The 23233-nt window shown below is 43.1% G+C and overlaps 1 protein-coding gene across 1 annotated transcript in view; it reads right to left on the reverse strand.

Moving 5' to 3' along the window:
* The window catches only part of RGSL1 (regulator of G protein signaling like 1), a 60563-nt gene that overhangs the window by 11726 nt on the left and 25604 nt on the right, over nucleotides 1-23233 (reverse strand). Inside the window, exons 12-17 of the mRNA XM_067467626.1 lie at nucleotides 21461-21557; nucleotides 18949-19078; nucleotides 15916-16090; nucleotides 13059-13197; nucleotides 12127-12251; nucleotides 9518-9639 (exon numbers count right to left, since the gene is read on the reverse strand). Of these exons, the coding sequence (XP_067323727.1) occupies nucleotides 9518-9639; nucleotides 12127-12251; nucleotides 13059-13197; nucleotides 15916-16090; nucleotides 18949-19078; nucleotides 21461-21557 (788 nt within the window). The remainder of the gene's footprint in view (nucleotides 1-9517; nucleotides 9640-12126; nucleotides 12252-13058; nucleotides 13198-15915; nucleotides 16091-18948; nucleotides 19079-21460; nucleotides 21558-23233) is intronic.

A 23233-nucleotide genomic window follows, 5' to 3' on the forward strand; every position in this document is an offset into this window, starting at 1 on the left:
ATCATGTTGACGGGAAGCTTCCCACCGGAGTGGAAATAATCTATCAGACAGATGGCAAGCTATTTAATCTCAGCAGACTGAAAGCCAAAACCAAGGTTACAACATCTGTTATGGAACTCCAATATGCTGATGACAACGTAGTCTGTGTGCATTCAGAAGACCTACAAGCCACTCTAAACACCTTCGCAGAAGCATACGAGAAGCTCAGCCTGTCATTGAACACTGAGAAAACCAAAGTGCTCTTCGAGCAGTCATCAGCTAATCCCTCTCCAGTGCCAGAAATACAGTTTAATGGTGTAACATTAGCAAAAGTTGACCATTTCCGCTACCTTGGCAGCCACCCCTCCACAAAAGTCAACATTGACATTGAAATACAATATCACCTGAGCTCTGCGAGTGCAGCTTTTTTCCGAATGAAGCAGAGAGTGTTTGAGGACTGGGACATCCGTAGGGATACCAAGGTGCTTGCTTATAGAGCTATTGTCCTCCCAACCCTGCTATATGCCTGTGAGACATGGACTGTCTACAGATGTCACATGCAACTCCTGGAATGATTCCATCAGCGCTGCCTCCGGAAAATCCTGCATATCTCTTGGGTAGACATGCGAACAAATGTCAGCGTGCTGGAAAAAGCAAAGACCACCAGCATTGAAGTGATGGTCCTCCGCTATCCACTCCGCTGAACCGGCCACGTTGTCCGGATGCCCGACCACCATCTCTCAAAGCTGTTGCTCTACTCCGAACTCAAGAATGGAAAATGGAATGTTGGAGGACAGGAAAAGAGATTTAAAGATGGGCTCAAACTCTGGCATAGACACTGAGAATTGGGAAGCCCTGGCCCTTGAGCGCTCCAGCTGGAGGTCAGCTGTGACCAGCAGTGCTGTAGAATTTGAAGAGGCACGAATGGAGGGTGAAAGAGAGAAACATGCCAAGAGGAAGGCACATCAAGCCAACTTCGACTGGGACCGCCTTCCACCTGGAAACCAATGTCCTCACTGCGGGAGAAGATGTAGATCAAGAATAGGGCTCCACAGTCAACTACGGACCGACTGCCAGTACACCGACCCTGGAAGACTATCCTACTCGAACAACAAGGGATCTCCTAAGTAAGTGTCTCAATATTCATTGTTAACCAAACTACTGCACCAAACTATCCGAAGACAGGATACATGAAAAATATCACAGATAAGAACATGATTAAAAACTTTATTATTGCAAATTTCAATCGATCCATCAATCAATATGTTTATTGTACTAGCCCAGGGCCATGACGAAAAACTATAAAATGTACAGAACAATGTTCAGAGTAAATATGAAACAAGACACTAAAACAAAGGTTATTATCAGGCTCACCTAAAGAAAAAAATTGCAAATTACAGATACATTTTGAGAAAAATCAAATCAGAACTGTTTCATGATGCAAAATTATTGTGAAGTTGTAATTAAAAAAATATTTTTACTATTTTACTATTATTGTAAATTGCTAAATGCAAAAATGTTCTGCATTCCAAGAAGCTTAAAGTCTGTAGTATTAAAGAAGATAGGTTTAGAAGTTGCTTAGAAGCCCATATATGCAAATAAAAAGGTTTTTTTTCCCCAGTGCTTCCTGATGAGACCGGATATCTGAACTTCCAAACAGGATGCATGAAAAGGAACCCAGGACTGCACTTGGTCAGAGGCTGGATATGAGTCAGCAGCATGATGAGGCTGCAGAAATAGGATGCTGTGATTGTAAATTGCCATAATAAAGTCCTCTAAAACATCACAGGAAATAATATCTCTACAATTCAGACATAATATGGAGGAGTACCATGACTATTTCTAGACAATCAGAAGTGAGCAACAGAAATGATCACTAGTACAGAGAACAAAAAGAAAATTAGAGCCAATGAAGAGAAGGTAGAAGTTGGGGACAAGGAACATGAAAGCATTCTTCAGACATTGAAAGAATTGGCATGCATTAGAAGTCCAATATTGGTTCTCTCCTACCATCATAAGTAAATCTATGAGGGTTATTTTTTTAAGTAAGGTCCGTTTGAACATAAATACACAACGAAAGTTTATTTCAAAAAAGTAATTTTTTTTTCAGAAAGTACATACTCCCCTCTATTTTTCGACATAGTTGCCAAGTTTGTTCAAATACCTCTGAACCAATTTTAAAATACCCTCTTCATAAAAACTTGCCACCTGCTCCGATAACCAAATCGTCTGTAATCAAAGAAGAGCGACCGGAGCGGTCCTCATCATGGACGTTGTCACGGCCATCTTTGAATTGTCGTACCCACTTACGCACTTTGCTTTCACTCATAACAGAATCACCGTACACTTCGCAAATCTGTCGATGAATTTCTGCAGCAGGCAAGCTCCTTGCTGACAAAAACCGTATCACTGAGTGAACTTCACATGCTGCGGGTGAGTTGATAGTATTAAACATTTTTAAAGCACAGAACAGAACCGTACAGGTTAGCTACAGAGCGGAAACTGAGCACAGTTGTTCCCGAGGCATGCCGGTACACGACGCATGCGCTCGTTGTGGTACTAGTGTCCACAACAAAACGGACATTACTTAAAAAACACACCTCGTAGATGACATAAAAAGGATGAGAAATTTCTAAGAGTTGGAGGGAAATCTACTTGTTGAATTCAAGAAGTCCACAATCCACTCCTTCATCTGAAATGTCAGACCTCCAGTCCCCAAATTAAGGGTGGTTTTGGCAAAAAATACATAATCACATAATAATAATAATAATAATAATAATAATAATAATAATACACTTTATTTATAACCTGCCACCATCTCCCCAAAGGGGACTCGGGGCGGCTAACATGAGGGTTGTTGTAGGTTTTTTCGGGCTACATGGCCATGGTCTAGAGTCATTCTCTCCTGACGTTTCACTTGCATCTATGGCAAGCATCCTCAGAGGTAGTGAGGTCTGTTGGAAGTAGGAAAAAGGGTTTATATATCTGTGGAATGACCAGGGTGGGACAAAGGACTCTTGTTTGCTGGAGCTAGGAGTGAATGTTTCAACTGACCACCTTGATTAGCATATAATGGCCTGAAAGTGCCTGGCTCAAACTTTTGTTGAGAGGTGATGTTGTGAGTCAGCATTCTGACACCATACCTACTACTAGTAGTAGGAGAAGAAGAAGGAGTGATGCAGAAACAGAGGACAATCAGCACCAGCTGAAACGCATTCGTGACATCTTTCTGGCTTCCAGTGATGAAGGAGACTTTGCAGGATTCAGGCCAGAGGAGGCTATGGAAGCAGATTACAGGGGAGTGAAGAGAGTGGCTAGTGATTCTGGCAGTGAGAGTGACACTATGTCTAAGAGGCTTAGAGGCACAGCAGATAACTCCAGTGATAGTGAGGATGAGATAGAGGAGGCTGTAGACTGGACTCTGGTTCAGAACATTAGAGACATTTGCAATCAGGCAACATCAAGTGATGATTTTGAAGGGTTTAAGGATAATGGGAATGAGGGTACTGATTGGCAGGATCAGGCACTAGAGCAAAGGTGGCAGGCTTGGCGTGGTTTAGATGCTTCAGCTGCGGAAGCAGAATCAGATGCAAGCAATGAATCTCATTCTTCTGATAGTGAATAAAATGAGCACTCTGGGACCTATTCCTTTGCAGATGACAAAGTGTTGTATTGTGTTGTACTCTGCCTAATCTTGTTTTGGATTCCCAGTATCCTGTTTCCCTGCCGTGCTTCGGACCTTGGAACCTTCGCTCGTGAGTGTACATCTGCCTTCTTGACCCTTGGAACTGACTGACTACGCGTTTGCCTACCGGACTTTGCTTCATGCCTTGTAACTCTTAAAGACTGTTTTGTTTTGTATTTTGGCTCCTAGTTCATCGTATCTCCTGTTATTTCTTGGCTGCAATTCAAGCCTGCTTATCTAGTGTTTTGTGTTCCTGTTTCAAAACATCCTTTGAACTGTTTGCACTGACTTTTAAGTGCCTCATTAAGTTTTTTTTTGCATTAAAATACTATTACTTTGCACCTCAACTGCCGTTTAAGACAATCTGTGTTCTGTGGGTCACGACAGGTGATTATATGTCATTGTTTGTTTCCTCTCTGTTGTTGTGCTGTTGTAATTTTAGAGTTTTTTAATATTGGTATATGCCTTAACTAGTAGGATTGCATATTTTATACTAATAATTAGTCAGTCCTTCTTACAGTCTCTTTCCTTCCTGTCTTGGTCCATATTAGTCTTCTTTTCCAGTCGCCAGATCCGGTTTCCCTTTCTCTTTCTCCCCTCCCTTCTTTTCTATCTGTATTGTATCTATTGTCCCATTTGTCAAGTTCAGTTCATTCAGCAATACTAGACCTTGATCTAGAGACGTAATTTTATAGTTATTATTTCTCCAGCAAAACCTCAATAAAACTTGGTAACCCCAGTTGTACTGAATTTTCTGGCTTTGTAAAACGGTGGTACATTGGCGAATGGATTTCCGCCACTCCAATGTTTCAGGGCACAGATCTGGAAAAATCTGTATTGGTGTCTCCTGGTATTTTAGTGAGGATGCTTGTCTTCATAGTGCTTTCATTATCTTGTCTTTGTAGTAATAATTCCCAAATCTGACCTAAATGTTGCGAGGAAAAGAGGTAGTTTTCTTATATCCCACTCTATGGATTCTCTCAAACCAGGCTTCCTCACAGTCTGTTTCGGAGTTCTGTTTAAGCCATGTCATTATTTCTCTTTTTAACATCCCAGGGTTTTCTCCATTCATCTCTGGGAAATTCCTAATTCGAATGTTCATTCTTCTATCTCTGTCCATTAAATTTATTACCCTCAAGTCCATCCTTTTAAGGCTTTTTTGAGATTGTTTTATCTCTGCTGCATTTGCCACCAGTTGTACTTCCACTGCTGCTACTCTTACATCCAAGTCTTGGTTTTCCTTTTCCAGTTTCTGTGAGGTTGCTTGTAAAATTTTTATTTGATTTTCTAGCCCGGTGATCTTAGTTGTAATTTCTTGAGTGCTGTTTAAGATCATATCTTTGATCCCTTGAATCTGCTGTAGTAGTTCTTTATTTGTGATTTCCTCTGGTTCGTCCTTTCCTCCATTTCATGATGTTGCCATTGTGGCTTTAGATTTATGGCTCCTTCCCTGGAATGAGCAATCAGCGAGATACTCACCCGATTCTGTCTCCTGTGCTCTTTCCCAGCTTCTGTTGGAGGGCCGGCGTCGTAAGTAATAATTAATTTGTCTTTGCTCAGCCCTTCCTCTCTGTTTGGGCAGGGTTTTCTTCCCTCGTTTCATAAAGTTTTACTTTCCTACTCTTTGCTAAGTTGCTAGTCTCAGTTTGGTCTTATCACCATTGAGAGACACTCAGCCTTCCAGGAGCAAAACTGGAAGTGATTTATTTTAGCTTGCTATCTTCTCTTTCCCGACAACAAAGAAATTTATGGGTGGCTTAACAACTCACCCAGGCAGAGAGTCTCTTTTTACTCACTGTGAGTCCATTTCTAATAGTTAATTTTCTTATTTTCTTTTCCCCTTCATGGGAGCTCTGGGTTTAGCATCCACTCATCAGGCTGAGGCTCCACCCCCCCCCCCCCCCCATCATTATGCTTCTGATGAAGACGTTGAGAGAACTGTGAGACACTGGTTGCGGAAACAGAGTGTTGACTGCTTCTGTAACGGCTTCAGAAAACATTGGCAGAAATTTATCCAATTGTCTGGTATTATGTGGAAAAGTGAATATTGGTAGTTAAAGAGCATATTCTAAGGATTATTTCTGCATTTTATTTATTAAAATATTCCCATCCAAATCCAAGTAATGAAGGTGGAGTCATTACTTTTCATTCAACCCTCGTAGGTCCCAATTTCCTGTACTGAAAAGAGAATTTGATCAGACACAGCCTCCACCTTGTGATTCTATGATTGCGTCGATTGAGAGGTATGAGTACAGATCTGGGTGGGCCAATAATGCGAGGAACAGTCACATGCTTAATAATTAATGAATTGCTTTTGTATTCCTTTTAAGTCACTGAACCACATCTATCCAACACACAAAACTTTTCCAGGGTGCTGGAAACTGTGCCTACAAAGCAATGGTGCAACATTGCCACCTTCTGGCCTCTTGGAGGAAACTGATAACGCATTTAGAATTTTCACCACATTTTTTCAGAGGCAAAACATTTAATATCCAGCCTCTGTTTAAAAGCTTCTAAAGAAGGAGCCTCCACCACACTCCGGGGCAGAGAGTTCCACTGCTGAACGGCTCTCACAGTCAGGAAGTTCTTCCTCGTGTTCAGATGGAATCTCCTCTCTTGTAGTTTGAAGCCATTGTTCCGCGTCCTAGTCTCCAAGGAAGCTTGCTCCCTTCTCCCTGTGACTTCCTCTCACATATTTATACATGGCTATCATATCTCCTCTCAGCCTTCTCTTCTTCAGGCTAAACATGCCTAGCTCCTTAAGCCACTCCTCATAGGGCTTGCTCTCCAGACCCTTGATCATTTTAGTCACCCTCCTCTGGAAACATTCCAGCTTGTCAATATCTCTCTTGAATTGTGGTGCCCAGAATTGGACACAATAATCCAGGTGTGGTCTAACCAAGGCGGAATAGAGGGGTAGCATTACTTCCCTAGATCTAGACACTATGCTCCTGTTGATGCAGGCCTAAACCCCATTGGCTTTTTTTGCCGCCACATCACATTGTTGGCTCATGTTTAACTTGTTGTCCACGAGGACTCCAAGATCTTTTTCACACGTCCTGCTCTCGAGCCAGGCATTGTCCCCCATTCTGTATCTTTGCATTTCGTTTTTCCTGCCAAAGTGGAGTATCTTGCATTTGTCCCTGTTGAACTTCATTTTGTTAGTTTTGGCCCATCTCTCTAATCTGTCAAGATCGTTTTGAATCCTGCTCCTGTCCTCTGGAGTATTGGCTATCCCTCCCAATTTGTTGTCATCTGCAAACTTGATGATCCTGCCTTCTAGCCCTTCATCTAAGTCATTAATAAAGATGTTGAACAGGACCGGGCCCAGGACGGAGCCCTGCCGCACTCCACTTGTCACTTCTTTCCAAGATGAAGAGGAAGCATTAGTGAGCACCCTCTGGGTTCGTCCATTTAACCAATTACAGATCCACCTCACCGTAGTTTTGCCTAGCCCAGATTGGACTAGTTTGTTTGCCAGCAGGTCATGGGGGACCTTGTCGAAGGCCTTACTGAAATCCAGGTACGCCACTTTTTATTAGTCGACACTTTTCCTCTTTCCCCAAAGAAGGAGGAGGAGGAGAAGGAGGAGGAGGAGGAGGAGGAGGAGAGGAAGAAGGCAGTGGCGGCAGCAACGGCTAAGGTTGTATCTACACTGCTCTATATCCCAGGATCTCAAATCAAAGATTTATTACGGTCAATGACCAGCATCGAAAAGGTACAAGTGACAGGGTGTATACAATGCAGTTCTCTCCTAGATTATTCTTAGACTGATCCTGGGATTTAGTGCATTATAGATCCAGTCTAAGAATGATCTAGGAGAGAACTGCATTGTATATTGGCAAGGATGAAGATAACATAATTGCATATCTAAGTTGGAAGCATCCATGCATAGTACTTTCCAGTTTTTATATATGGTTGTAAAAACTCATTTGACATATTTTACTGAAGAAGATGTCTATAGATAATAATAATAATAATAATAATAATAATAATAATAACAACAACTTCATTTCTGTACCCCACCTCCATCTCCCTGGAGGGCCTTGAGGTGGCTTACATGGGGACAAGCACAATCAACAATAAAAAGACATTAAAATACAAAATACCAAATATAAAATACATAAACAGCAGCATAAAACAAAATAAAACAACAACATTAACAGAATATGAAAATAATCATTGAAACAAAACCAAAACCAAAACTTTGCCATAATAGTTTCTGAGTACAGGTACAGTCATAAATGGATCTATGAGTGAATTAAAATTGATTTTTTTTTTAGAAGCGGCAATGACTAAATTGAGACTATTTTACTTTGGATATATCATGAAATGGACAGATTTTGGCTTACTACCATTGGAAAAGGTTATATTGCTTGGTGAAGTTGGGAATAGTAAGATTGTCAAGGTCAGATGCCAGCCAATTAAAGAAGTATAGTTTATTGCTCAAACAAACACAAAACAGCCCAAAACAAAACCACAGGGCAAAAACACTTAGTCTTCAGTATGAAACAGTTCAAAAAGGCAAAAGAACCCACAAAACCCCAACCGGACTATAACCTGGATTATCCAGAGATATAATCCGTGTTAAAGACAAAATGCTTAATTCAGCTCTAACTTGCTCAGACAAACAACAGAAGCAAAACAAACTGTAGAATGATGTTCACAGCCACTCTAGTGAGCAGCAGCCTTTCAAGGGCTGCAAAATGTAACCCGAGCTTCAAACACTGTAGGAAACGTCACGCTGAACTCCGAGGCTGAAATGCAGGAATGCAGGGAGGATGATAACGCCAACTCCAGAAACACAGTCGCAGACGTGGAAGGGAGAGTAACGCCGGTAGTTGAAGTCCAGTCCAGTCTAGTCCGAAGGAAAACGAATAGCTGCAAGGTCAGATCCCAATCCAATGGAAGTCACAAGGAGCCAAAGCAATGGGGGCAATACGGCAGGTCTCAAAGTCTTCTTCCAAACGCGTCTTCTGTAGCACAATGATCCAGAAAGCACCCAACAAGACACCTTGCCGATTGCAAAGTTACAATTGCAAACACTCCCATTTTATCTATAACTCCTCATCAGAACTTGATTCAGCCAACACCCTTGTCCCAGCTGCATCCTGTTGTAATTCCTCATCCGAACTGGAGTCGCCCCTAGTTCGGCCCAACCCATCCCCAGCTGTGCCTCTTCCACCACACCTCCAAGTAGTCCATCTCTGGTCTAATCCTGAAGTTCCCCAAGACCCATCCGTGCCTTCACTACTCCAACCTTCAAACGTGCCACTGCTTGTGGGTTCAGCTCAAATATCCCGAATCTCTGGAACCCTTGTCCAATTCAACCCATCAGACCCAGAGTCTGATATCCCATCATCCATATCATTTGCATCAAAACCTTCAAAAGAATCCTCATCTGTTGGCTCACTAAGTATCTCCCGGATTCTTTTGCTCTGTTGCTCTTCCTCATAGTCTTGCTCGCGAGTAGTTTTCCTGCCTCTCCTAATACAACTAGTGTTACTATCACTGCCAGCAGACTCTATCACAACAAAGACAGCAGGAGAACCACGTTATGGAAAGTACATAAAACCCGCAGGACTGTACATGACTGGGACTTTTCAAAGTCTCTCATTTACAGGGTCGCCTTAATACAAGGTTGACATTGTGGAAAATAGCAATAATGTCACACTGGAATGTAAATTGTAGATATATAGGTTCAATAACAAAGAATTCCAGAGACATGGGAAGTTTTTGCAATGCAGCATAATGTAAGCTGTCAAATAATTCTGTTTAGTTCTATTTCATGGTGTGTTTATATGTACACACACAACATTTACACTGGAACATGTAACTTAAGATTCTACTTACAACCAGTGAAAATACTAGCTTTCCTAGATATTTTTGAGGGAGTTGGTGGTGATGCAGGAGAAATTGTTGATTTTTCTCTCTTTAATTTTTTAAAGCTCCTCATTACCTTCCAGTGACAATATCTGCAAATAAAAGATTGACATGGGCAAGATTATTGACAAAGCCAAATTTTATCAATGTGATATTTGTTACAGGCAGTTGTGTGATGTATTTTGCATGGCAATCGCTTTGTAGACATGGTTGGAGGTGGAGTAATGTATAACCAGGCTTACAGATTCCTTCAGTGCCCTGTGAGAATCTAAATCAGTGGTTTCCAACCTTTTTCTAACCATGGACCCCTTGATCAGGGACCACTTTGACCAGGGACCACTCTCCAACATAAGTACCAAAAGGGTTATGAATCGTATTGTCAAAGGCTTTCATGGCTGGAATCACTGGGTCGTTGTAGGTTTTTTCGGGCTATATGGCCATGGTCTAGAGGCATTCTCTCCTGACGTTTCGCCTGCATCTATGGCAAGCATCCTCAGAGGTAGTGAGGATAGTGACTACCTCTGAGGATACTTGCCATAGATGCAGGCGAAACGTCAGGAGAGAATGCCTCTAGACCATGGCCATATAGCCCGAAAAAACCTACAACAACCCGGTTATGAATCGGTTTTTGGTCAACTTTAGATTCGGTTTGGTTATTTGGGGTGCTGATTGAGAAAATTGCATCGGATAGACCACATCAGCTCTAGTTTCTGATAGAGAACATATGCCATCCAGTAGTTGCCATCTGCTCACCCACAGAAAACCATATTTAATAAGCCTCAGCACTATAAGAGAGTTTCACAAGACCAATTGCTCTAGTTGCAACGGTGTAGTAACGCTGAGGCCACGGACCATAATTCCGTTCTTGTGGACCACTGGTGGTCCATGGACCACAAGTTGGGAACCACAGATCTAAATGAACAATATACGAGGGTTATCCGGAAAGTAAGTTTACAAGATTTTTTAAAAATACAAATAGTGAATATATTTTAATAAAATTTACATGGATTGTATCATACGTACAACTGTCTGGTTGCTCCTGACACGATAAATAAATAAATTTGTATGTTTGTTTGTATAATCGCTTTATGTATTTATTTATTTTTTTAAAAATCCAGGGTTACTTTTCTTTTTAATAAAGACCTTTAAAAAAATCTGCTAATACTATGTATCATATGTAATCAGCACAAGCTTAAGAGGCATGATTAATAAGCAACTCCTAGCAACTCCTATTGTTTTAATACCTTCCAGATGACCTTCCATATTGCTAGGATTAAATATTTATGAATCCACATCCTTTCTAGGTTCATAAATATTAACTCTAGCAATATGTTAATTTTTAGGGCTGACCAAAGACATTTTGCTAGCTGAAACAGAGCAGCAAGTAGTGCCTCGACTCCTTAGAGACATAGCACAAAGTTCCCCAAACATTATTTTATCCGAGATATGAAAATGCAATAGTGACAAAATGAATAGCCAACAATTAATTTGTCACCTTTTTGATGACACCCAAAAACTGCTTCTTGAAAGGGCGGACCATGTTGTATGTATATGCTTAGCCCCACATGCTGATTTAGAGGCTGTGTGCAGGTACAGCTGTACCAGAAGCTCCCACTTTAGTTGCTTTGTATTAAGTTTTTGTTTGCAGTCCAAGGCTTGGGATTTTGCAGAAGGGTGGCTTCCTGTTAAAGTTTGCAGTTACAGGGCAGGCCACCTGTCCATCATCATTAGGTTCCTTAGTTCCGCCCCCTTTTGGGTTTTCAGAAGAGAAGGGAGCCATTTTAGTCAGTCACACACAAGGAAGTTAGTCTACAGGACGCAGACAGCTCGTCCCGTAGGAAAAGCTTCATTCCTCAGAACCATCCAGGGACCATCCGGTAACCATCCGGGGACCATCCAGGGAAATAGGAACAGAAGGAAAAGATTCCAAAGGCTCTGGCTGAGAGCTCACAACCTCTCAGCACCAGAGGGGAAAACAGCCCTGAAGTTCCCACAGGACAGCATTACAGAACCACTGAATTCCAGCTGAAGTATCATCAAGTCTTGGCTGGTAGGTTTACTCGATGCCCAGAAGCAGTTGGGATCGGTAGTAAGACCCAGATCAGTGAGGCCCAGATAATAGACAGCCTGGGAGAGATTATAAAGGGTTCTTCTTTATGCTAAGAAAGTACAGTTAATTCAAGTCAGTGCCAGTCTCTTAAAGACTAGAACAAGAAAACCTTGAAGTGTTGTCTGAAGATTTGTTATCTGTTCCTTAATAAAGACTTTGTTGCACCATTAAAGACTCCAAAGACCATCACTTCAGGAATTCCCTAAGAATCTCTCTTTGAGGCACCCCGGCTTCCCACTGGGTTTAAAGTGTATGTCCTATAGAATAAAGACAATTTGTTCGGACCCAGTGCGCGACAGAACAGGCTGTATGTATATGCTTAGCCCCACATGCTGGTGTCAGTCAATCAATCAGTCACTTTATTTATACACTGTCTTTCTCCAAAGAATGGAACTCTAGGCTCTTTTAATCCATAATCATGGCAATTATACACACCCACACTTTAGAGTTAAAGCAGAGAGGCACTTACTTCTTCCAGAAGTATAATAAAACCGGGAAAATAGACATGATAGCACTATGGTAAAGAGTTCTATTGATTTGGCCTTCCGCAATTTGATTCCGGATCTGAGAAACTTGCGAGTCTGTGAGGTTGACCTGGCAATGGAAGAGAGGTCATCGCATGAGGAGAGTGGTAAATACATCCATCCACAATAGATATTTCAAAAGAAAATACACTGATGTGCTCGGTCTTTAACTATGTACGTCAAAGGCTGAACAGGATGTCAGAAAGCGCATCTACACAGTGTGGAAAGTGTGCGAGCTCCCGGATTTTTTTGCTGGCGCACAAGTTTTAGTTGTGCAAATGCTTCCCTGGTCACCACTGAAACTTGGGGGTCCAGGCTCAGCGATGAATCCAGGATCCAGGATCACACCCAAGCTGCGAACCTGCGTCTTCAGGGGGATGTAACCCCGTCTAACACAGGCTGTAACCCTATGCCCTGTTCGGCCTTTCGACTGACCAGGAGTGCCTCTGTCTTGTCTGGATTCAATTTCAATTTGTTAGCCCTCATCCAGTCCGATACAGTGGCCAAGCACTGGTTCAGGACCTGAACAGCCTCCTTAGTAGTAGGTGGGAAGGAGTGACAGAGTTGGACATCATCTGAGTACAGATAACACCGCACCCCGAAACTCCGGATGATCTCCCCCAGCGGTTTCATGTAGATGTTAAAAAACATATATTGCATTTTCAAACTGTGTTATGTGGCAGTGTATGTGGGTCCTCTGTCATCACAATTTGACATTGCAGTTCAATCTCTCTCTCTCTCTCTCTCTCTCTATATATATATATAGCCTTTAACCTATATTTTGCCTTTAATTAGACCCAAAGCGCCTTTACTTGTTACCCTAGCAGAGACCAATGAATCTCACTGGCCTGGGAAAATGTGCTCCCAAGCCTCTTACCCTCAGTTTGGGTGGGATATCTGAATTCAGAAAAAGTTTATTGATGGTGACCACTTTGCTCTTCAGAAAGGCAATATCTTTCTCTGTATACAATCCAAGGGCTGCCAACACTACCACAGAGTCGGCCACATGAAAAAATCTGTAGGAAGAATAAAGAGTCAGGAAAAGAAGCAAAATACAGGAATATGAACAGGAAACACTGGAAACAATACAACATTAAACCTAAGATGGGATTGGACTGTAGTCAGTGATTGTAAATTGGATCCTGGTGCTGGAGTCAGAATCGTTGACTCGGTGTACTGGGATTGGCAAGTTCCCCTCTTCTGTCCTTTTCACACTTGGATAAGAGGAAAATAGCAATGTAATTTCAATATATGAGTTTGGGGAAATTACATGTTTGCATTACAAGTCCCAATACCTTGGCTACATTTGCAGAGGGATTCCTAGAGTTGTCACCCCAAAGCTACTTTTTTGGAGCTCTGCTCAGTGCTAGTTTCTAGAGTTGGTTAGGTTTGCTTTGTTAAAACCTTAAATTTGTTAAAACCTATCGAATTTGGTCTTTCAAATCAATTTTGAACCATGCAGGAAAAGTAAGAGGTGTAATTACGATTTGAACCACTTACCCTTTTTATTCATAAATATTTCGTAATGTTCGGAAATCTCTCAAGGTTATTTTAATTTTCACAAGCATTAAGCAACTTTTGTAAAGTTTTGCTTCCCCTCCTGGGTGATGCAAAGGAGGGATGAGGTGGGCATGCCTAACATGAGTTCGAAGCCAGCCCAGGTTGGAGTGGGTTTCCAACCAATTGTGTGTAGCCTGTTGTCGACCTTTGCAACCCGAAAGACAGTTGCATCTGTCAAGTAGGAAAATAAGGTACCACCTTAAAGTGTGGGGAGGCTAAATTAACTGATTTATGAGGCCATAAAGAAGACTCCAGCAAAGCATTCCAGCGGGGAAGCATGCGAGGAATGCGGAAGTCCTTCATCAGCATCGTAGATGGACGATGAAAGCGACAACTCCCCTGGCGGCCAGAAAAAAGTTAAATATAGCCTCTGTGTATGTCTGTATGTGTTTGTATGTCCAAAATTGGCATTGAATGTTTGCCATCTATGTGTACACTGTAATCCGCCCTGAGTCCCCTGCGGGGTGAGAAGGGCGGAATATAAAAGCTGTAAATAAATAATATGTGAAGGGAAGGCCCCCAATGGTAGAGAATGCAAAAGGCCCTGTTGTTAAATTACATTTCCCACCCCGCCTTGCTGCACATTCGCCAAAATGGCCGAGCAGCAGGCTCCTTTTCCTCCTTTTCTGCATTACCATCTGGATTCTCCCTCTGAGTTTGCATTCAAACCGAATTTTCCTCACCCCCCCCCCCCTTCTCACCCCAATCTCAAGGTTTGGCAACTGGGAGTTTAGCCAGGCAGGAGGCAGCCTCTGCCCAACAGGATCAAGCCAATGCTGGGTTTAAAAAAAAGGAAAGGGGGAAGGCGGGAGAAAGTTGGGAAGAGAGAAAGGAGAGGGTGCTTTCTGTCATAGATCAGCGGCACTAAAGGTTGATTGGGATATTGGTTAAAGCAACCAATTTTGGAAAGGAAAGAGAACCTGTCAGAAGCACCTTCCTTCCCTTCCTCCCCTTCCTCTCTTCCTTCCTTCCCTCCTTCCTTCCTTCCTTCCCTCTTTCCTTCCCTCCTTTCTTCCTTCATTCCCTCTCCTCCCTCCCTCCCTTCAGGTGGATCAGGCAGATCTTATCAAGGAACCACTTTTTCGGTGTCGATGTTGACTTTGGTGTTGACCAAAGTCAACATCGACACCGAAATACAACACCGCCTGAGCTCTGCGAGTGCAGCATTTTTCTGAATGAAGCAGAGAGTGTTTGAGGACTGGGACATCCGTAGGGATACCAAGGTGCTTGTTTATAGAGCTATTGTCCTCCCAACCCTGCTATAGGCCTGTGAGACGTGGACTGTCTACAGACATCACATGCAACTCCTGGAACGATTCCATCAGTGCTGCCTCCGGAAAACCCTGCCCTCCAGCACTACATTTGAAATGTAGTCAGAAAAGCCATCATCAATTCATTTCTTAGCTAGTTAGGAAGGTGGTGGTCCTGTATCTTGGCCAGAATCAGAACTGCAAAAGTCAATTTCATATAAAAAATCAGTTCTGATTGTAGACTTGGCTAATTTTGTGTTTCCACTCAAGATGAACTCTCAGCTAGCTGTGCATTGCCACTTCTAGATACTTAACAGTAGTACTAACTGGAAGATGTGAAAGGAGCTTCTTCCTGCACTGATATTCTAGAACTGTGCTTCTCAACCTGTCGGTCCCCAGGTGTTTTGGCCTACAACTCCCAGAAATCCCAGCCAGTTTACCAGGTGCTAGGATTTCTGGGAGTTGAAGGTCAAAACATCTGGGAATCCACAGGTTGAGAACCACTCTCCTAGAAGATCAGCATGGACCAGTAGGAAACTAGTAGGCTTGTTTGATTTTTTTAAAAAAAGGTTCTAAACTCGTTTCGGATGTAGGGGACGCTGGTGGTTCGATTCTAAAGTCACCTCCTTTTTCAAAACTTCCGAAACAGCTTGGTTAATGGCAGATACACATGTGCAGTAGGAAAAAACAGCACTGGCACTGGGGAAACTTCAGGGCTCTTCCACTCAGGCCACTCCTGACCGAGGGGCTCTTCCACTCCAGGCCTTTCCACGATTGTCAATGATGATGAGGAGGAGGAGGAAGAAGCGACGCCCCCTCAGGTGCCACTTGGCTCCCGCTGCCGGGCTTCAGCCACGCAGCGGGCTTCAGGCAATGCAAGAAGCATGCACAGCATAATAGGAGAAAGAAGACAGGCTCGCTCACCTTTCCATCTCCAGGTAAAAGTAGAGGTCATTAACTAAGAAGTTGACCAGGATGATACGGTTCCCAAAGATCTTCCGCCTCACTTGAACCACTTCGATATCATCTGACCCGCCTGAATGTGGAGCATGGCGTCCACTAGGTCCACTAATGCTTTGTCGTGTTGTCACTGGCATATCTTGAGAGGGGAAAGGAGAAACCTTACTTGTAAGATTATAATAATACCCTTCCACAAACATCTGGTGGCTCTAAGAGGGGCTGACAAAGTTGCAATTCATATGTTTTGGACAAATAAATTGTGGGTTGTTGTGGGTTTTTCAGGCTATATGGCCATGTTCTAGAAGCATTCTCTCCTGACATTTTACCTGCATCTATGGCAAGCATCCTCAGAGGTTCCGTCCTTCCCCCTTTTTCCCCCTTCTCTTCTTCCTTCCTTCTCTTACTCTTCCCTCCCCGCTTTTTTCCCTTCCCTTTTCTCCCCTTTCTTCCTTCTCTACCTATTCTTGGACTGCAACTTCCAGCACTCCTCCTGACCTATCTGTCTGTCTGTCTGTCCGTCCGTCCGTCCGTCCGTCCGTCCGTCCGTCCGTCCGTCCATCCATCCATCCATCCATCCATCCATCCATCTATCTATCTATCTATCTATCTATCTATCTATCTATCTTATCTACCTAGAGGATTGCTGGGAGTTGCAGTCCAGGAATAGGAAATTGGAAATATGCAGGGACTGGGATGCTCTCAAAGAAATCTAAGGAGAGAAAAGCTCGCATCTTGGAAGCAGTGCATTTGGATCATCCTCCTCTTCTAAAGGGCCGGGTCTAGGGGATATTGGGAACTGTAGTCTGGAGGAGAGTGGGGATATGCTATGGTGTGTTTTGTTTGCCAAAGGGAGTTGTTTCCGCACATGCGCTGTAGTGTCTTTTTGCTTTTTTTGGCTTTTTAAGCCACTTTCGGTGTTTTTCAGTGTTTTCATGGCCACTTTTTGCCTTGATAGGTATGTTCTGTCAGAATTTGGTGTCAATTCGTCCAGTGGTTTTTGAGTTTTGTTAATCCCACAAACGAACATTACATTTTTATTTATATAGACTAGCTGCCCCCTGCCACGCGTTGCTGTGGCCCAGTCTGGTGATCTGAAAAATAAAGTAATTAGAAAGTGTTGGGTTCTAATATATATAATTTCTTTATGCTTGTAGGTTGTTGTTTCTTTGTCAGTGTTGATGAAGAGATTGTTTGGTTTGCCTACTCTGGGACATGCAAGATATCGTCCTTCTTTAGGGGTCCCTTTCAAATCTATGATACTATATCTCCCTCTGTGTGTGAATCATATCTATCTATCTATATCTATGGCTGAATGGCTCTTTGTCAGGAGGTCTTTGATTATGTTTTCTTCCCCTGGTGAAGGGAGTTGGACAGGATGGCCTTAAGTATTTTCTGTTAGTCATGGGTGTTCTGCGTGGGAAGTTTGCCCCGATTCTGTTGTTGGTGGGGTTCAGAATGCTCTTTGATTGTAGGTGAACTATAAATCCCAGCAACTTCAACCCCCAAATGTAAAGGTCTATTTCCCTCAAACTCCATCTGTGTTCATATTTGGGCATATGGAATATTTGTACCAAGTTTGGTCCAGATCCATAATTGTTTGCGCCCACAGTGCTCTCTGGATGTAGGTGAACTACAACTCCCAAACTCAAGGTCAATGCCCACCGAACCCCTCTAGTGTTTTCTGTTGGTCGTGGGAGTCCTGTGTGCCAAGTTTGGTTCAGTTCCATCACTGGTGGATTTCAGCATCCTATTCCTTCCTTCCTTCCTTCCTTCCTTCCTTCCTTCCTTCCTTCCTTCCTTCCTTCCCGTCTTTCCTTCTCTTCTTCCTTCCTTCTCTACCTCTTTCCTTCCTTTCCCCTTTTTCTTTCTCTTCTGCTGTCTCTCTTTTCTTCCTTCTCTCTTTCCTTCTTTCCTTCCCTCCCTCTTTCTCTACATCTTCCCCCCTTCCTTCACTCCCTCTTTCCTTCCTTCTTTCCCTTTTTCCTTTCCTTCTCTCCTTCCTTCCTTCCTTCCTTCCTTCCTTCCTTCCTTCCTTCCTTCCTGTCTTTCCTTCTCTTCTTCCTTCCTTCTCTATCTCTTTCCTTCCTTTCCCCTTTTTCTTTCTCTTCTGCTGTCTCTCTTTTCTTCCTTCTCTCTTTCCTTCTTTCCTTCCCTCCCTCTTTCTCTACATCTTCCCCCCTTCCTTCACTCCCTCTTTCCTTCCTTCTTTCCCTTTTTCCTTTCCTTCTCTCCTTCCTTCCTTCCTCCCTTCCTTCCTCCCTTTTCTAACTTTCCTTCCTTCCCCCTTTCTTCTCTACCGCTTTCCTTCCTTCCTTCCTTCCTTCCTTCCTTCCTTCCTTCCTTCTCTCTTTGCTTCCATACTTCTTTCTCCCTTTCCTTCTTTCTTTCTCTCCCTCTTTCCTTCCTTCCTTCCTTCCTTCCTTCCTTCCTTCCTTCCTTTCTTTCTTTCTTTCTTCCCTCCCCTTCCCTCCCTCTTTCTTCCATTTTTTCTGTATTGTCATTTAACTTTTCGTCATTTAGATTTTTGGGTTCCTTCTGCTGTGTTTTTCAGTGTTTTTATGAGCGAAGGATATACATTGGGATGTTAGGTGTATTATGTCCAAATTTGGTGTCAATTTGGTTTTTGAGTTCTGTTAATTCCACAAACGAACGTTACATTTTTATTTATATAGATTGTAGCATTACAATAATTTGCCTCTTTATATTTTTGCTTGCTTTATACATTTATCTATTTTTAATCTTGTGAACTGCCCTGAGTCCAAGTCCTGGAAGGAGAGCAGGATGAACAACCACCTTAATTAGCCTCCTCTGAACTCTCAAGATTTATTTCATTCTCAATGGCGAACTGTGCTGATTTATGAATCCCTTTAATCCTGCACTTGCTAGTCCTTCTTCCTTTGTCTTAAATAATCAGGGGCAGAGAATAAATCTAGGGAGATTTCAGGTTTGATTGTCCCAAGGACCAATGCTATGGATGCCAGGAAACCAAGGACATACTTTCCTTATCATTTTTTAGTTCCCGCTGGAGGAATTCTTCAAAGCGTTTGCGCTGTGACACGTAGCTCATTGCCTTGCGAAACCTGCAGACAGTCTTGATCAATCCTCCAAGTGCACACCAGCATTTTTTCTATGGAAGAATACAATGTCCTTTATTCATTGAGACAAGATCTATCTTTTTAGGAAAGTCTTTTGTTTCAAACACAAAAATTACATCCAAATGACAGAATTAGAATGCTTTAACTGGGAAATTCTAAACATTAGGAAGAACTTCCTGACTGTGAGAGCCATTCAGCAGTGGAACTCTCTGCCCCGGAGTGTGGTGAAGGCTCCTTCTTTGGAAGCTTTCAAACAGAGGCTGGAAGGCCATCTGTCAGGGTGCAATGAGTGCAATATTCCTGCTTCTTAGAATCATAGAATCATAGAATCAAAGATTTGGAAGAGACCTCATGGGACCATGGAAGAGACCTCAGTTCGAAAACATGCAAATGTGAGTAGATCAATAGGTACTGCTTTTGCGGGAAGGTAATGGCACTCATGCAGTCATGCTAGCCACATGACCTTGGAGGTGTCTATGGACAATGCTGGGTCTTCATAGAATCATAGAGTTGGAAGAGACCTCATAGGCCATCCAGTCCAACCCCCTGCCAAGAAGCAGGAATATTGCATTCAAAACACCCCTGACAGATGGCCATCCAGCCTCTGTTTAAAAGCTTCCAAAGAAGGAGCCTCCACCACACTCCGGGGCAGAGAGTTCCACTGCTGAACGGTTCTCACAGTCATGAAGTTCTTCCTCATGTTCAGATGGAATCTCCTCTCTTGTGGTTTGAAGCCATTGTTCCGCGTCCTAGTCTCCAGGGAAGCAGAAAACAAGCTTGCTCCCTCCTCCCTGTGGCTTCCTCTCACATATTTATACATGGCTATCATATCTCCTCTCAGCCTTCTCTTCTTCAGGCTAAACATGCCCAGCTCTTTAAGCCGCTCCTCATAGTGCTTGTTCTCCAGATCCTTGATCATTTTAGTCGCCCTCCTCTGGACACATTCCAGCTTGTCAATATCTCTCTTGAACTGTGGTGCCCAGAATTGGACACAATATTCCAGGTGTGGTCTAACCAAAGCAGAATAGAGGGGTAGCATTACTTCCCTAGATCTCGACACTATGCTCCTATTGATGCAGGCCAAAATCCCATTGGCTTTTTTTGCCGCCACATCACATTGTTGGCTCATGTTTAACTTGTTGTCCATAAGGACTTCAAGATCTTTTTCACACGTACTGCTCTCGAGCCAGGCATTGTCCCCCATTCTGTATCTTTGCATTTCGTTTTTTTCTGCCTAAGTGGAGTATCTTGCATTTGTCCCTGTTGAACTTCATTTTGTTAGTTTTGGCCCATCTCTCTAATCTGTCAAGATCGTTTTGAATTCTGCTCCTGTCCTCTGGAGTATTCTTTCCAGGATGAGTATTCCTCCGCTAGTTTCCCTCTTCTCCTTTCACTTTCAATCTTCGCTGTGAACTGAGCTTCAGCCCCCCCCCCCCCCCCCAATTCTCATGGTGGTTCGCGAAAAGGCCTTAGTGGTGCATTATTTAAACTGTTATGTTTATTCATATCATGACCTGATCACCATACTCAATATATCCCATTTGCATGGGAGTATTGGGGTAATGATACAAAAGGTTTGCTAGGCTAGACCCTCTTTCACTCAGACTCAGCCCCCCCGAAACTCAGCCCCCCCTAACCCCCCCTGAAAAAATTCAGCCCCCCCCCCCCCCCGCCCAAACAAAATCCTGGCTACGGGCCTGTCAGTGTGTAAAAGTAATTTTCAGGGACACAAGATGTATTGGGGGGGGGGGCGTATATATTCTCAGTTATATGTCTTTTCTCGCATGAAATCAGACCTTTCCTCTGCTTTCTGTGATTGGAGTGGATCCAGTTTTAAGTACGAAAGTCTGCCTGTACCATCAACCCGATCATAGAATCATAGAATCAAAGAGTTGGAAAAGACCTCATGGGCCATCCAGTCCAACCCCCTGCCAAGAAGCAGGAATATTGCATTCAAATCACCCCTGACAGATGGCCATCCAGCCTCTGTTTCAAAGCTTCCAAAGAAGGAGTCTCCACCACACTCCGGGGCAGAGAGTTCCACTGCTGAATGGCTCTCACAGTCAGGAAGTTCTTCCTCATGTTCAGATGGAATCTCCTCTCTTGTAGTTTGAAGCCATTGTTTCGTGTCCTAGTCTCCAACGAAGCAGAAAACAAGCTTGCTCCCTCCTCCCTGTGGCTTCCTCTCACATATTTATACATGGCTATCATATCTTCTCTCACCCTTCTCTTCTTCAGGCTAAACATGCCCAGCTCCTTAAGCCGCTCCTCATAGGGCTTGTTCAACCCAGGCCAAATCATTTTTATGTCAGATTCATGGCAACAACTTGACAAAAGTAATAGGCTTTAATTGCAAATTTATGGCAGAAAGGTGTCAATCCAAACCCACGTTCCACCCCACAGCATTCACTTACCAGTTTGTCTGTTATCACGGAGCTCCTCCTTGCCTTCGGACCAGTTACTGCAATTGAAATATCACTGGAAGGATATAAACCTTGATATGATTTAAACCTGCCAAAGTCCAGCAAAAAAAAAAGAAGTTAGTTAGATGAGGAAATTGGATCATGGCCCATAGCCCACTTATTCATCTCTTTCTTGCTGCACTTTGTTTTCAGTTCTCAAGCATTTCTTGTTAAAAGCAAGGATATGGTAGAAAGAATCTGTCTGCAGCTTAGGATGGCAAATCTTCCTTGCTTGAAATCCTCCCTTGCTTGCATACATTTGCTTGGAAAAGCAGGGCTATACAGGCAAGTCTCAATTCTAGTTGTTCCAGTTAAAAACATTACAAATTAGTCATGCGTCTTCATAAACAAAGAAATAAATAAGGATCCACAATGAATAGCATGACTTGGCATGCTTGTGCAGCAGCGTGAGGAGGAACTGGCATCTTGGAGTCTGGGTGTGACTGGAAGGGCTTCTTCTGCTTGCTCAGGTGAGAGGTTTGCTTCACCTGGCAAGCTTATTGGCAAAGGTACAGCAGGAAGAATCATAGAATCATAGAATCAAAGAGTTGGAAGAGACCTCATGGGCCATCCAGTCCAACCCCCTGCCAAGAAGCAGGAATGTTGCATTCAAATCACCCTGACAAATGGCCATCCAGCCTCTGCTTAAAAGCTTCCAAAGAAGGAGCCTCCACCACACTCCGGGGCAGAGAGTTACACTGCTGAACGGCTCTCACAGTCAGGAAGTTCTTCCTCATGTTCAAATGGAATCTCCTCTCTTGTAGTTTGAAGCCATTGTTCCGCGTCCTAGTCTCCAGGGAAGCAGAAAACAAGCTTGCTCCCTCCTTCCTGATTATAAAGTTGATTGATAAATGCTAGCAGCATTCTTGGTGATAATACATGTTGACAGGTTCCATTTGGTTTTGGAATTTGGCAGAAGGAACATAACAAGACTAGAAGGCAGGATCATCAAGTTTGCAGACGACACCAAATTGGGAAGGATAGCCAATAGTCCAGAGGACAGGAGCAGAATTCAAAATGATCTTGATGGGCCAAAACTAACAAAATGAAGTTCAACAGTGACAAATGCAAGATACTCCACTTTGGCAGAAAAAATGAAATGCAAAGATACAGAATGGGGGACAATGCCTGGCTCGAGAGCAGTACGTGTGAAAAAGATCTTGGAGTCCTCGTGGACAACAAGTTAAACATGAGCCAACAATGTGATGTGGCGTCAAAAAAAGCCAATGGGATTTTGGCTTGCATCAATAGGAGCATAGTGTCTAGATCTAAGGAAGTAATGCTACCCCTCTATTCTGCTTTGGTTAGACCACATCTGGAATATTGTGTCCAATTCTGGGGACCACAATTCAAGAGAGATATTGACAAGCTGGAATGTGTCCAGAGGAGGGCGACTAAAATGATCAAGGGTCTGGAGAACAAGCCCTATGAGGAGCGGCTTAGGGAACTGGGCATGTTTAGCCTGAAGAAGAGAAGGCTGAGAGGAGATATGATAGCCATGTATAAATATGTGAGAGGAAGCCACAGGGAGGAGGGAGCAAGCTTGTTTTCTGCTTCCTTGGAGACTAGGACGCGGAACAATGGCTTCAAACTACAAGAGAGGAGATTCCATCTGAACATTAGGAAGAATTTCCTGACTGTGAGAGCCGTTCAGCAGTGGAACATTCTGCCCCGGAGTGTGGTGGAGGCTCCTTCTTTGGAAGCTTTTAAGCAGAGGCTGGATGG

Source organism: Anolis sagrei, chromosome 4, assembly GCF_037176765.1.
Source record: "Anolis sagrei isolate rAnoSag1 chromosome 4, rAnoSag1.mat, whole genome shotgun sequence".
Classification (NCBI taxonomy): domain Eukaryota; kingdom Metazoa; phylum Chordata; class Lepidosauria; order Squamata; family Dactyloidae; genus Anolis; species Anolis sagrei.